Below are 15,054 nucleotides of genomic sequence, written 5' to 3' on the forward strand. Positions count from 1 at the left end.
AAAACAAAAAACAACAGCATTTTAGGTTCTGGTCCTGCCTTCCTCATAAAGCTCTGGGTTTGGGCCTCTCCTTGTCTATACAATTTGCATTGTACTGCCAGACAGGGCTTATTAGTTCAGGCTCAGTGCTTTCCTAACTGCAGTTTTGCAGTCTCCAGACCATATGTGCAACAAGCGCTGCCTGCAAAAGGCACTTATACATTAGTACGCCACCAATCCTAAACTAGCTAAGCAAAGCCACTCTGCAGTTTCCAAAATAAAACTAGCCTGGTCTAGCAAGACTGGGAGAAGAATACAGATTTCTGCATCTATCCAGATGTGCCCAGAAATGCCCACCTTTGGCTCTCTGCCGCTAGGAGGCTAAAGACATTTTTGATCAGCAGGGTAGGCAGTGGCCTGAGCACATCAGTAGCCCTGTCACATCTACATATTACGGAGAGAATGAGCTCAGGTTTGAGGGCTCTGAGTCTCAGGACTTGTTTATAACATGATATTTAACTCCCAAGTGCAGTAGAAGTGAATGATTCACTTTACGTATTAAATTTCTTTGCTAAGCCCAGCAAAGGAGTTAAACAAGAAGCTGTAGCTACACAATGTCTGGTGCGGAGGTGTGGGATGTGGCATGGGTAAGTGGTGGGGTAAGTAAGTAACTAACTAATGTGTAAGCAAGTAATTAACAGAAGTCTGAAATATCTCTATAACACTGTCAGTGATTTTTTAAATCTTGATTCACCCTACTTGAAGCCTCTAGAAACATGCTAGCTTTAAAGAGTGTGGAGTTAGGGGGGTTTCCCAGGTGCACAAGACTGAAGAACAAGACAAACATTCATGATCATCTTGTACTAAGTAAAACCTTGTTATTGGGACAGTCACCCAGCAGTAATTCAAATTACTGCTCTGACTGAGCCAGGGACTAACTTCAGATGGAGTTTTCCATAGCATATGAGTCCTCTGTCCATCTGGCTTTTCTGAGAGAAGTGTTGGGATGACTCAGTCACTTTCTCCCCTCCAAAATTCTGACCTGTGTTGATGGCATGTCAATACAGAACAGGACAAAAATAAGCCCTAACATTTTTAAAGGAGAGGGAGAATAATAAGAGGGAGTGTCTCCCACCCCACTCCAGAACTCAGACACCAATTTCAGCGGACGGCTGTCTGTGTATCCGTCTGGGAACTGCAGCTAGTAAGAAGCTAAACATGCCCAAGCCACATATTGGAAGCAATGCTGAATAATAGCCAGATCCTCTGTTGGATGGGATGTAGTGTCAACATGAGACAGGTGACCATGGAGATAGGCACTCAGCTGGACTTCAAATATCATTACTTAACTTTCATATTTTTGCTTCTTTTTGAGGAGGCATTTCACAACCAATGCCTGTATTTTGTCAGCTTCCTTTAGATAGCCTCATTAACTGCACATAGCTATACTATGCAATTAATTTTTATGCTGTCTAGATCTAGGTTAGATAAACTGCGATGAGTATCCATTTCCAGAGCTGGGAGGAGTTTGGAGGCAGCATCCTCAGTTCCCTGAGGGATAACACACTGCACCACGCAGTAACCTGTGACACTGAAAAACAAGGAGCATTGCCGGAAACCTCAAAAAAGAAGCTAGAAATACTAAATGCAAACTATGACATAATACTGTAAGGATGGACAGTTGTTAAGGGGGAACTCCAGTATAAGTGCAGGCACTTGTTCACTCCATTCTCTTGAGCAGAAAGCCAATACGTAGCCAGAACCTTCTTATGGTCTTACTGTTCCTCAGGATTAACACTGAAAAAATTTTCCCACCCTGGCAACACAAGGTATGTAAAAGTCAGAGGTGCTAAAAGTCAAGTAGCATCCAAATAAGATAAAAATTAAGGTATCCATGAATAAGCATCCGAGGGAAATATCTTAGCCTCTCTCTGGAAGAGTAAAACTACAGAGTAAAGCTGTGTGTATGTGTGTACATGCTATATGGCTTATTTAATGAAGGGCTATAAATTGAAATTATCTTATATAATCAAATCAATAAAAGATAGTATAGAAATTATGACAGAAAGTTATGAAGATGTGAATAACCTTATATATCATTTATATCTGGAATAACTTTGTTCACTTCTGGCCACTTCATACCAGAATAGAGTGAAAACAGAAATCCAAAGATGGGTGTTAATTATTATTAAACACACAGGATAACTCCCATTCAATGACACAGTTTAAAAATTAAGACTGAAAGCAAGGACAAAAAGGAAACAATGAATGGTGCATATTAGTGTGTTTTGTTTATATCTAAGTAAAGCTGTAGCTGAGGATAAGATCTCCATTTCAGGATGCCCTGTTTAGTATTGCAAAACTGCTGTTCTGAATCACAGTAAGAACTGAAAATTTCCAACTTGTTTATAAATGAGCATTCTGAAAATACAATTTGATCCAGGTGCATCAGAATATTTCGTCTGAGACTCTAAAAACATAATAATACAAAATCAAATAATGTTGAAATGAAACAAGATTTCAAAATGAAATGCAAGATGGAATTTGTTGTGTTTCTGGAACATTTTTTCCAATTTTCTTTTGTAACAAAATTATAGTGAATCTGACAGCTTTATAAAGCAATTTTCATTCCAGCAAAAATACATTCTCTGCATGAATTTGGTTTTATTAATAGAGCTGTGGCCAGCTATATTCCTAGTACTTATTCATTTGAAAAAAAATAAAAGAAAGAAGGATATTCAACAAAATTATCAGGCAAAATATTTAACACTAGTAAAGGCAAGTACAGCCGTAAGATACAGCTGAATCCAGAGTCTTCATAGGAATCAAAAACAGATGAGAGATTTAAAATGGGTAATAAGCATAGGCAGAGTTGCAGTAGAAAACATTTACAAAAAGAAAGATACTGTCCAGTGCATAAGTCAAATATTAACTGATTAGGGAGAAACTTTCTCTACAAGCGAGTTATTCCTGACTGCTTGCCATATTCCTATGGCATTTTATGCACTTTTCCTGTGAAGTTTCTGGTGCCCCTCAGAGACAGGTAGGGTATGAACGGACAGACAGCTGGCCTGCTGCTTTTTGGACCTATCTCTACTACAGTGCATCCTAAAAGAAGTAGGAGAGATGTTTTGCAGGTTTCATTGCTGGAAGACCTGTTTCCCCTACACCCTCTGTCCCCAAATCTTTGCATCTGCTGTTTCAGATCATTCAAAGTCTGGCTCACAATCCAACAACTCATTCGTCCATAATCACGCTGCTTGGAAAGACCTCTTTTTGAGATAGTTTTCACTGAACCACTTCCAGAGGTCCCCGGTTTCCTCTGCTAACATAGGTCTAGCCATTTCTTTGTACTTTCTTTACTGTATTTAGTTATTCAGATGACTTTTATGTCACGGCTTGCGAGTCTGCTCATTCCTTTCAGCAGCATTTCCTCCTCTTGTTTAAAACTTGCTGAGTGCCTTCTTACATTTATGGGGGAGCCCATCTACAGTTCAACCAGAACACTAAATATATTATACATTCTGTTTATTACATGCCCTGGAGAACTGTATTTAACAGTGCAGATAAAAAAAATTGGCTATACTGTTCTTTAAAGGAAAGAATTAAGAGGGAAGCTCACAAAAGTGCAATTCTTACAGCCAGTCAGACAGACGCACTTATCTCTTTCTCCAACGTTACCTCACAGGCAGTAAGACACTTAGCTGCAAAATTTATCAGCTATGAGGTCATTAATAAAGCTGGTCAGTCTCAGTAGTCACTTTAAAGACGATAGTGCTCAGCGATAAAGTAAAATACTAGAAGATAGTTTTGTTATATGTAAGTAGCTGAGTTATGATTTTGTAGTTTAAAGGATTTTGACAATGCTTTCATTGAAATTTCTGGCCTAGATTTTCAGTCAAGGAGCCATTTATATATTCGGCTCTTTCCATCAAGCTGGCTTTAAGAATCAAGGAATACGAGTGAGTCCTCGCCAAAGAACATAAAAGAAAATGTAAGAATTTAGATTTATAGTAGAGCTGGTACAGCTTAGCTTGGAGAAATCTCACCAGGCAAGCAGGCTCTTTTCCTTAAAAGAAAGCTCTTTAAGCTTGCAAGCTATGGAGAGTTTTACTAATATCCATGGAAAATTCTGATATGAAAGTAGGAAATCCCCAAAAATTTAAAAGTCTAATTATAAGCTATGCTGTCAATGCTCTCTTTATGCAGGCTCTTAGCTTGTGCCCACTTCAGCATTGTCCAAATTCCCACTTGGAGGAGCCAAGGGACAAGTGTCCCTGCATGGAGCTGTCATATATAATGTAGCAAGGAGGACCTGAGCCCATCTTGTTTGCTAGTGGGAAGGTTTGTGGATCACAACCTTCAGCTGAGCTCACCCACAAAGAAAGAGTTAACTTGTATGTGTGTCAGGCTCAGAGCCCACACACAGACACGGTAGTTCAGCCGCAGTTGGTAAGCTCCAGTGAACTCAGTGTGTGTGTAAGTGCTTGAGGCAGCCTCAGATTCAGAAATGTGGGACATACAAAATTCCCGATGATCACGGTTGCAAATGATCAAGCACCTTAAAACCCTGCTCAGGCTCCTAAATAGAAATTCTCTAGTGAATATTCCCCTGGACCAAAAGGTTTGCATTAACCTGCACAGGACTGGTGGGGTCTGCCTTCTCTCAGCCCCCCCGCCTCCTGCCCATCTTTTCACACCTTCACCGGCAACAGACTCTCTGCCCCAGTGTATAGAAGCTGCTGCTTATCAGAGCCTTAAATATACATATCCTAGAGCTACAGGAAAATTGCAATCCAAATTGTGCAAATTGAGGGCCACATCTCTCACAAGCCAGGCAGAAAACTGCCTAATGCTTGAAGGTATATTTTCACAGTTAACGCACACAGCAGATTAGTTTCAAATCAGCTGCCTAATCAGGGTTCCCAGGAAGGCTGCAGGCACATTTTTCAAAGATGAAGAGAAAGGCTTTCCTGCCACTTCAACTACAGTCATTATGAAATCCCGGAGCGCAGGGCTGCTGAGGCACAGGGTGGGTTTCTCCCCAGCGTGTTCCTTCTCTTACATTTCAGGCTGCCCCCTTTCTCCCAAGAAACTCTAAATACAACGTGTATCTTCTTACCACAGTATTTTTTTTCCTTTTCTCATTTTTTCTTTCATGAAATCAAATGCGTTTCTCCAAATACTATGTCACACAAGAGTTGATATTTAAGTGTTATTTACACCAAGTATCCAACAGAACAGGGGAAAGAAAAAGGTGAAAAAAAAACCCTCTGCCACATTTTTTAACCTGATTACACCACCATGTACATTTCCTAATTATTTTACCTTCTTATTGAGATAATAGACCACAAAAGGAATTACTGTGTAGGTATCACACGCTTCAGCTTATTAAAAAGCCTCTCAATTTCCTCTTTCAGTTTAAAACTCAAGATATAGGAGTGCTCACCATGGGAACCCTATGTAGGACACCACACCATGTAAAACCATCTCTGAAATATATTTGTCTAAATTTAGAAGTAGTCCCTGCAGACTTACATGAATGGCTCTTCCCAGATGCAGGGCCCTCCCTGTTGTCTTTATTTGCAAGCTGTGGTCTGCCTGGAAGTGGCGACAGGCCCTCGGCCCCTTTGCTGCTGGTGCAGAGCAAACTGTCCGGGAAGGCGGGCAGCTGGCGTCTGCAGGGTGCCCTCTGCGCCAGAGGTCCAGCTCAGGGGAAGGACTCAGAGCCAGGACAGCATTCCCACTTGTGGTCATAACAAAACATCTCCCATGCCCCTACCCTGTCAGCAAAGCACTTCCATGAGGCAGTGGCTCTCTGAACCTACCTGAAAGCCTCTTGGAGAGCTTTACCAACTTTTAGGGTTTAATATAATTTGTATCCTTTTCCTCTGTCTTACATAGCCAGAGAAGGTGCATGACCCATGCATTTCACTGGGATGGAAAGAAGCCACTGTCCCTTGGCCATTTCCTTTGACCAGTGCTGTGTTGCTTCCTCTGGTCAGAGACCCCTTCTCTTCACAGCCTGCTGTAGGATTATTTACTCTGCCTTCTGGGAAATCCATCATTGTTCCATAAATAGGATAATGAGTTTGCTGTAAAGCTGACACTGGTCTAACCTGCAAATACACAATTAACATTAATGCCATGCATGACTTTTGCCAAATCCTCGCCTTGTGTCATCACTATGATTGGCATGTTTGCAGCACACATTGCAGGAGCTTGATTTGGTTCACAGCTCTCAGTCATTTTTATGTGCAGACATATAATCTAATGAGGTGAAAATGGAAAGCAGCCCCTGAGCATTTGGCTATTGCTGGGAAAGAATGCAAATTAAATGTTTGAAAGAGAGAGCGGGGCACGGAGTAGTGTGTCATGGAGCTTCGGAGTTCCATCAGGTGCCTCGCCAGCTTGCACAGCCTTTGTGTCCACATTGTCTGCCTGTTGGACGGAGCTAAGAGACAGATGAATGACAGTCTGGGGAAAAGAAAGAAAGACAGTAATTATGGGACGTATGTGATTAGCACGGTAGCCAGAGAAATTAAACCACTAGTCCCAGGAATCTTCCCTTCTATAAGGTACCTGTGGTGGAAGAGAAAAGCTCCTCACTACAGAGTTCAGCTGGAATCCACTCCCTGCTAGTTTAGCTTGATTGCTTTTTTGGATACCTACTGTGGGGGTTCAGTTCCTTGACCTTCCTTTCTATAGAACTATATTGTCCTGCCATGAAGAAAGGCAGATTAAGAATTTACAGGGATCCTTCCATCACTGGACTCTGACAGGAGTGCTCAGAGAGTTCATTTTTCATGGCTTAAATTGCTCCAGGCCAGCATTCTTATCAAAAAGGTTTGGTTTAATGTAAAACACAGACTTCTTTTCTTTCTTTTTAATTTTAGCTCTGTATTAAACAGCACTACAAATTTCCCTTTGAACAGCAAGTTCCTGAGCTGCTTTCCTTTGAATAACATATAAATTTAGACTAAACTTTATTGTTCCTGAGTAAATCAGTCTAGTTAAGAAGTTTATAATTATTATTAGGGAGGCAAAATGTTTTACATAGCAGTTGAAAAGTCTGGAAAATTCCTGGTGTAATTAGACCACAGGTTCATTGTTTGCTTGTTCTTTAAAGGTACCAGCTTACAGGATAGTTTCCAAACTTTATCTTTTGGGTGCCTTGGGATCTCAACAAGGTCAGAAATAAAAAGAATTAAAAGTCTGGTAAGCATTAGCTCGCATCTCAACCGCCGCTTCCAGCAGGATTTCCCCCCACACCTCCCAGCACATGGTGCTGTTTCTCCACAAACACGTTCCCTCTATAATTCCCTAGGATTTTCACTACACAGCTGCCATTCCTCAGGTGGTGCCCACTGCTTGTGCTTCGGCAGCTCGGGAGCGGGTGGTGCGGTGATGGGGAGAAGCCCTCTGGGCCCTGCAGCAGCGCAGCGCTTCTGTCTGGCAAGGGGGTCCTCCAGGCACCCCCCAGCATCGCGAAAGCTGCTTTTCCCCAGTAGCACTGCAGGTACAGTTAGGCTGGGAGCCAAAAGTTCATTCCTCTCCCATCCCTTAGGCACTTTGAACCCACACTTCGTCTGCAAAAATGCCTGAACTATGAACTGCCAAGATTCTGGGTACTCAGAGACAGGAAGCTGTTTCATTTTACAGGGAATAATTAAATATAAATTTGGCAAGAAAGATGGAGCTGGTGTTAGTGTAATTCTGGAGCCTTGTAAGCACTCATCAGAGAGGATCAGACCAAGCTTTCTGTCCCTGCTCCAAGGACAGTATGCATAGTCTTAGATTAAACTTCCCTGAATAAAACATATGCAGCAGAGCAAATGGGGTAACCAGAAGCCAGGTGTCCTTCCAGCACTGTGCTTACACATGCTCTTCCTCTGTTTCTCTGTCCTCTCTTCAGTCAGTCCCCACAAAGCTGTGCTCAGATGACCCCTAAGCTAGAGCTACAACATCTCTAGAAAGTGAGAGAGAAGCAACAAAGAGAAGTGGAGCTGCAGATGAGGAAAGGACCTTTACCCTCACGTACACAACCCAGTCTATCAAATTTCAGCTGTTCTCAGAAGTTGCGATCAGGCTGAGCACTGTAGGTAAGGTAGTTTTGAGAACACTTATGTGTGATTCTTTTTGAGGAGCAGCTCTAAAATAGGCACCAAACGGCTTAGTGTTCTCAAGGCAAAGGTAATAGCCCACTGGAGAATTTTACAGTCAGATGGAGAATTTTAACAACAGAAATGTAGGTGCCTAGAGAGTTCAGACACCATCTGAGCAGAGATTTTAAGGATCTAAATTTTGGACCTAGAGTTAGATCCCCTTTGGAATCCAGTCTTAAATTCCTAGGGTGAAATAGAGGCCAACTGCTGCTGAAGTCTATGGGAATTTCACTATTGGCTTCAGCAACGCCAAGAGCTCCTTTTTAGAACTAGAATGGGAACACTTATAAAGCATAGTCTAGTTGGCAAATGACATGCCATTTTCTCTAGCCCCGTGATCATAAACAATACATATATAACATGAAATACAAATATTTAATATGGCAATTATAATTTCCAAAGAACAAATTACAAAACTACCCATTTTTGCCAGCACTGAAGGGTATGTGTTTGTTACCTTCTACACATAAACCTACCTAGACTGCCTGTCAAGTATACTAAAAGTCTGAGGAATCAGTATCACAGTCAAATGCTGCAGATGGATGGTTTCATACTTTGTACCAGATGCTGTACAGTAACTGTGTGCCAGTATTCTCTCAGTGCTGGAAGAAAAATAGTTGAGACAACATATTTGATGGATTTGTTTAGGGATTTTGTATGCATATGGAAATCATTTGTTTCTCTACTGCAAAGTATGTTTGATTGTTCAGTATCAACATTTAACTAGAAAAAGTAGCTACAGTGCTCCCAGTTGTGTAAAGCACAAGCTAAACTAAACAAAAACTGAAAAGCAGCTTCAGCATATCTCATGCTCATTAGGAGAATAAACGATGAAAAAATTAACTGATGACAGGTATGCAGATTTCTGTAACTCAACAGTTTAATGTAAGAGTCTTGCTTGGTTCAGCTACACAGAAGGAAATCCTAAAAGACTAATGTGAGTCCACCTGCAAAAAAAGTGGTCAGTGAGCATCAACAGGTTACGATAGAAAGTTCCACCTGAAGTGTTAACTATACAATGCAGTCCCTAAAGAAAGAAGTAATATCTTGTTTGTATGTTTTCACTACAGAAAAACACTAGTGTAAAAAGTTTCCTTCTTCCTGTCCTTGAGGTTCCCAGACATGACAATCGTGGATGCAAATACAGCCACATGTGGCACGCACCCTGTGCAAAGTCATGCATCGCAGGTGATACAGGATGCATTTTGTTCATCACATGCACACTGCAGATATGCACTTGCACATCCAATTAAATGTATTCCAGACTGGTCAGACTAGTTCACATGCACATCAGTTGTGCACACAGGCTACTGCATGTTTGGCCGTTCCAGAGAAATGGCAAAATTCTTTCTCCTTCACACAAACTCCATTTCCAAGCAGCTTGGACTTCCTTGGACATGTCATCTTATAGCCCTGGTTTTCTCTACTCATAATCAGTTGATGGTGAAGAGATTCTTATTTTACAGAATATATTCATCATTCCAAAGCATGATTTTGTCATCCTGTTTTACCTTAACTGAGGTTGAAAGTTATAACTACGACATGATATGCTTTCTTTCTCTGAGTGGTTACACGTAACTACTTTTCTGGTGTAGAGTTCACAGAAAACAAATTCAAAATTTACTTTACTTATTTTTATTGTTGCTCCAGCATAAGATCTGTTTTCTTGACAACTTTCTCAACAATAAGCTTCAAAGGCAAATTTCTTTAAGAATTCAGTAACCACCCAAAACTAATCACTGCCTGCTCATCTTTTTATTTTTCTTTATTCAAATGCGTAATAATTAATTTTTTGCAATCAGAATATGCAATAGTATTTCCTAAGGCTTCGGTTTAGTGAACAAAAAGACTTGTATATAGCTGCTTTGTGCAACATAAGATGTAATAATTTTGCAGATGTGAGGATATAGCCAAATTGAAAAGGAACCACTACATTTTGGGATACACTACAAACCAGACTGTTTAGGTTTGTACATATGAAACAACGAGAAATGGGGCCAGACTGCCTCCTAGACTGGGGTCTGAATTAAAATCTCATCAGAAAACTTTGGTTGTACTTACCACAACAAATATTTTTAGCATTTAGGACATGGATAGATTTAGTATTACTCCTGTAGCTGTACTTCTCCTGCCAGCAAAAAAATGTCAGGTTCAAATTTTCAAATATTTCACTTAAAAATAATGAACATCCTAAAATCAGTATGCTTCCCAGCGGAACCTGGATAAAATCGGACACCTGCCTGTGCATCCACATTTGCAAGTAAATGGTCCTGCATTTACAAGTTTTGAATCAGTATATAAGATGTCCTACAAAAACTGGAGGTGGAAATGAGCATGGCATCATGTTGGAAAAGCACAGCAAGGAATTACACAGCTAGTAAATAAAACACCCATCCCACCACTGCCTTCGCTGTAGTCCTTTAATTCGGTACCCAAGCCTCTGAGCTTAGTGCTGGGCTTATCCCAGGTGTGGCTGCTGCTCCCTCTCCCCTTCCCCTCCCATTTCCCTCACCGCCTGTGATGCAGCATTGGTGAGGAGGGGGATTGGATCCACGTCCAGCGGGATGGGAGATGCTGGTCAGTCCACCTCCGTTTGGTGGCTTTCCTGCTGACAAGCCAGTGCTGGGTAAAGGGAATGTCTCCTGCCTCAGCTCCTTCTGCAGCCTCAGAGAAAAACACTTTACTGTAAGATCTCCACAGAGCCTTTCGCATGAGTCTACAGAGCCCCATGTCACTGAAACATGGTCCTGGCCCCACACAAGCCTCATTTTCTCTCTCTGTTTATGACCATTTTTCACTGCCTAACCAAGCAAAGCCAAAGTGTTCATGATGGTGACTCCTTTCCCATGAACATACCCAAACTGTTGTGCTGACCAACCGCTGGCAAGCCGGGAACCTGCCCCCTGACTGCTTTCGCCCACAGAGCTTATTCAGTAACACTTTTATACCTCACTAGTGTCTTCACTTTGAGGATGCTACAACCACAACTAGATATAGCTCCAAAACACTTCAAACAACATGTGTTAGGCCATTATCTTCTTTCCCGGTGGGGAAACTGACTCCAAAATGGATAAGGTCACATTTAAAAACATGGTGCCCAAACAGAAGCACTCCAGCCTCCATTTTCAGAAAAGCTGAGGTACTCACCAGCTCAGCTGAAGTGAACGTGGGCTGCTGTTCTGTCAGCTCCTGAGGAGATCTGACATTTCTCAAGCTGGTCAACAAAAGCAGATTTGTGAAAAATGAATGGATACTTCTGGGCAAGTTACGGCTTTTCCAAGTCTGTGGCAGAGATTTGCACATCTCTTAGTTAAAACAAGTCCTGAAAAGAGTGAAGAGCTCTGCATCTCTCAGAAAATAAGCTCTTAACAAACTACTGGCTTTAACAAATTTGGCACTCAAATCAGAGAAGACCCAAAACTGTGGCTGAGTCTTTTGCCATCCAGGAGCATAGTTCTCACCCTACAGCAAATGTGCTCCTGTGAGGCAAGTGGTTGGCATAAGAAAACTGACTGACAGACAAAGACATCTCAAAATAGGTCTAAAAAACTATGTAATTCAGAGAAGACATCAGGATTTTCATTAGACATTTTCCCAGGAGTCTGTTACTAAAAGGGAGATAGCAGGTGGGAAGAAAGCAGCAGAGTCTGGACGATGCCCTTCAAATTATAGTGTTCTCATGTGACGTGTTGAGGATTATATGTCATAGAGGGAAAACTTGTGATGGACTGAATGGACAAATAAAACTCATTGCTTGGGACAAACCTTCTGGGAAATGAATTTTCTGATTACTTCTTTTCTTTTTTGTCAACCTTAAATCAGGGATTTATATTTGAACACTCCTGCTTGGTTATGGAAGACACACATTGCCTCCCTCTCCCCTTTCCTCAGATCTAGGGGTGCCTGGGTGAGGAGTCCAGGGGCACCAGTAACTGAAGGCAAGCAATGAATTTCTAAAAGATAGAAAGGTCTGCACTGAGAAAAGCTGTATCTAGTGCAGGTAATTATTCAGACTTTTCTAATCAATGTAAAGTAGGTTAGGACTGTCCCAACTAGCCTGAGAGAGCAGCTAAATGAGACACTGTACAGACAGATTGCTTTTCTGTTTCTACATTTTCCATCTGATATTATTTTCAAAGCTATTTGGGGTGAAAAGGAAACTTTGTCGTTCATTCTATGTACATGTACACCCATCTCTGGTCACAATCGTGTCTCACTAGCATCAGGGGAAATATGTTCTTAGGCCTGGAAGAAAAATATCTGCCTTTCCTTTCAGCAAACACATATCTGTTTGAAGTCCAGTAATTATTTTTATCTAGTTTGACCACTTCTGAGAAGGGAAAATTAAAGAACTCCCATAAGATCCCAAGGGTTAATTTGAAATTACCTTTTTTCAAATATTAAGCTAAATGTAGGGTATTTCTGTACAGACAGGTACCAACAGGAACAAACTGCTTTGCCCACCTGGGATCCATATGAGCCAGATGCGGAGCAACTTCAAAACAGAAGTGGTTTAGTTACATTTCACAGTGCTATTCTCAAGCTATGCCCTCTGCTTTAGTGGCTAGATCCTTCACTACTCTAAATCAAGTCTAAACCAGTGGTCCCTTGAGTCCAGACCATTTGGAAGGTGGCTGATAGTCACCTCTTTCCATATCTGTCTATTAAAAAAAAAAGGAAAACCACCCTCAGGTTTAGCTTTACCTCTGAAAGATTTCAAGCTAACCAGTAACACTTGCTAGTGTGCATTTGATGTCCCAGGGTCGCAGGACAGCTCAGGCTGGATGGGGGCCCGGGAGGTCCCTGGTCCGTCCCTGCCGCAGCAGGCTCAGCGCTGAGGTCGGACCGGGCTGCTCAGGGCTGTGCCCCCTCGGGGCTGGAAACCCCCCAGACCGAGCCGGCACAGCCGCCCTGGGCAGCCTGCGCTTCTGCCCCGCTGGCCCCCAGGGAGAAAGTTTCTCCCTATATCCAGTCTGCACCTCTCTCATTTTAATTTGTATGTGTGGTCTCTTGTCCTTCTATCTTGTAGCACTGTGAGCAGCCTGGCTCTGTCTTTAGAAAGTACAAACACACTGTGCACTGTAGACCTCAAGGCACAATAAATTTACCTATGCTTATGTTGTCACTGGCAGGTTGGGTTAAATTACTTTTGAGGGTTGCATCGTGAGCTGGCAGCTTCTTTAAACCATGATGGTTTTTCTGCCACAGTTCAAGCTGGCCGTGTGTGTGCAGCTCTGAAAGTGCTTACCTTTGCATACGAGGGTTGTTCCCTTCATGTCAATGTGACTCCACACCGTGTGGGAAGTAAAACATGTATGGAAATATTCGTATGGTCAGGCTGAGATAATGCAGAAGGATCTTGTGAGACTGAGCAAGCAATAAAACAGCAGAATAAATTCATGGATATACATGTAAAGTGATATGGGGAAAATAATCTTAACCTCATATATAAAATAATGGGCTTTGAGCTGACTGTTACCACTCAGGAGAAAGACCCTGGGATTATGTTCTATGAAAACAACTCCTTCCTAGCAATCAGAAAAAGCAAATTGAAAGTTAGGAATTATTAGGAAAAGAGTAGAGTGCAAACATAGCTATGCAGCTGTATAAACTCACAATGTGCCTGTGCCTTGAATACTGTCTGCAGTTGTCATTTCAAAGAGCACATAGCAGAAATGGCAAAGGTTCAGAGGAGGGCGACAGAGGTGACCAAAGGTTTGGTATGGCTCCCATGAGGAGGATGGCTGAGCAGTTGACTTTGCAGCCTGGAAAAGAGGTGACTACAGAGGTGTTATGACCACGATCCACCAGAATCATGAGTGGGGCAGGATCTGCAGTTCACCATCTCTTCTACTGAGGATCGTTCAGTGAAGCTAATAGCAGCCAGTTTCAAAATCAGCAAAAGAAGGTGACTCTTGATGCACAAAGAAGATCTGTGGAGCTCATTGTTCAAAGGTGACTTGGGGTAGGACTCAGAAGAGAGACCTGTTGGGAATAAAGAGAGAAACCACAACAGACTCAGGAAATCTCCCAACCTGAAACTAGTTGGAATCCAGGACAATACTGAGGAAAAATATCAAATACGCTTGTCCCGTCCTTACTCTTTTGGGGGCATTTGCTTACAGCCACAGTTGGAAGCAAGACATTATGCTAGATCAGCCCTTGCTCTGACAAAGTATGGCCTTTTTTATGTTCTTTTTCAGGGTCATAGTATGTTTGTACTGATGTTTTGATGACATTATAAACTCACTTTGTGACCATTATAAGGAAATAAGCCTTTACAAGAAAAAAAATAATGATAACAGTTCTACAGCTCAAAAATCAGGACTACGAAATTAAGGAAAATATTATCATTCAAAGACTTTCTTTGTAAGACAATAAAGAAAGGTTTAACAAGAACCAGCGACGGCAGCTGAAGCCAGATTAGATGGACTCAATACAGGAGCAGTTAGGTAACATGCAATGGCCTGTGATACACAGAAGGTCAGCCTAGATGATCTAACGTCCCTTCTGGCCTAAATCTCTCTGAGTATAGTACTCTGGCAGCCACACAAATGTTGAAAGCAAACTCCAACTCAGCATGTTTTCTGTCAGCCACACTATATCTAGATAGATTTTCATGCCAGGTTTTTAAAAACTTGTCCTGTTGATTTTATAACTACACTTTATTTCTCTGCTTAAAGAATATAATACTGAAATTCTAGGACAACTTAGAGCCGTGATAACCTGCAACCTTCAGTTTGCATTTATTTGTGTAAAACTAAAACAGTTTCAATCAATGCCATATTTTCATCTTTGTCAGCTCCCTAGTATTTTGCTTTTTGAGTGTAGCTGCTCAGAAAATATGTTTTTTCTCCCTCAGTGAAATTTTGATTTTCACATTTTTTCATTTTCACTAGAACTGTAAGAC

At 41.6% G+C, this 15,054-nt stretch overlaps 1 protein-coding gene across 1 annotated transcript in view; it reads right to left on the reverse strand.

Moving 5' to 3' along the window:
• Window positions 1–13,392: 13,392 nt before the first annotated feature.
• CENPW (centromere protein W) overlaps window positions 13,393–15,054 on the reverse strand; it is a 49,795-nt gene continuing 48,133 nt past the window's right edge. The window contains exon 3 of the mRNA XM_087776313.1: window positions 13,393–14,129. Coding sequence (XP_087632439.1) covers window positions 14,094–14,129 — 36 coding nt within the window. The 3' untranslated portion in view covers window positions 13,393–14,093. The remainder of the gene's footprint in view (window positions 14,130–15,054) is intronic.

The sequence above is a fragment of the Nipponia nippon genome, unplaced genomic scaffold (genome assembly GCF_047370975.1).
Source record: "Nipponia nippon isolate SJK-2023a ecotype South Korea unplaced genomic scaffold, ASM4737097v1 scaffold_4, whole genome shotgun sequence".
Taxonomy (NCBI): Eukaryota; Metazoa; Chordata; class Aves; order Pelecaniformes; family Threskiornithidae; genus Nipponia; species Nipponia nippon.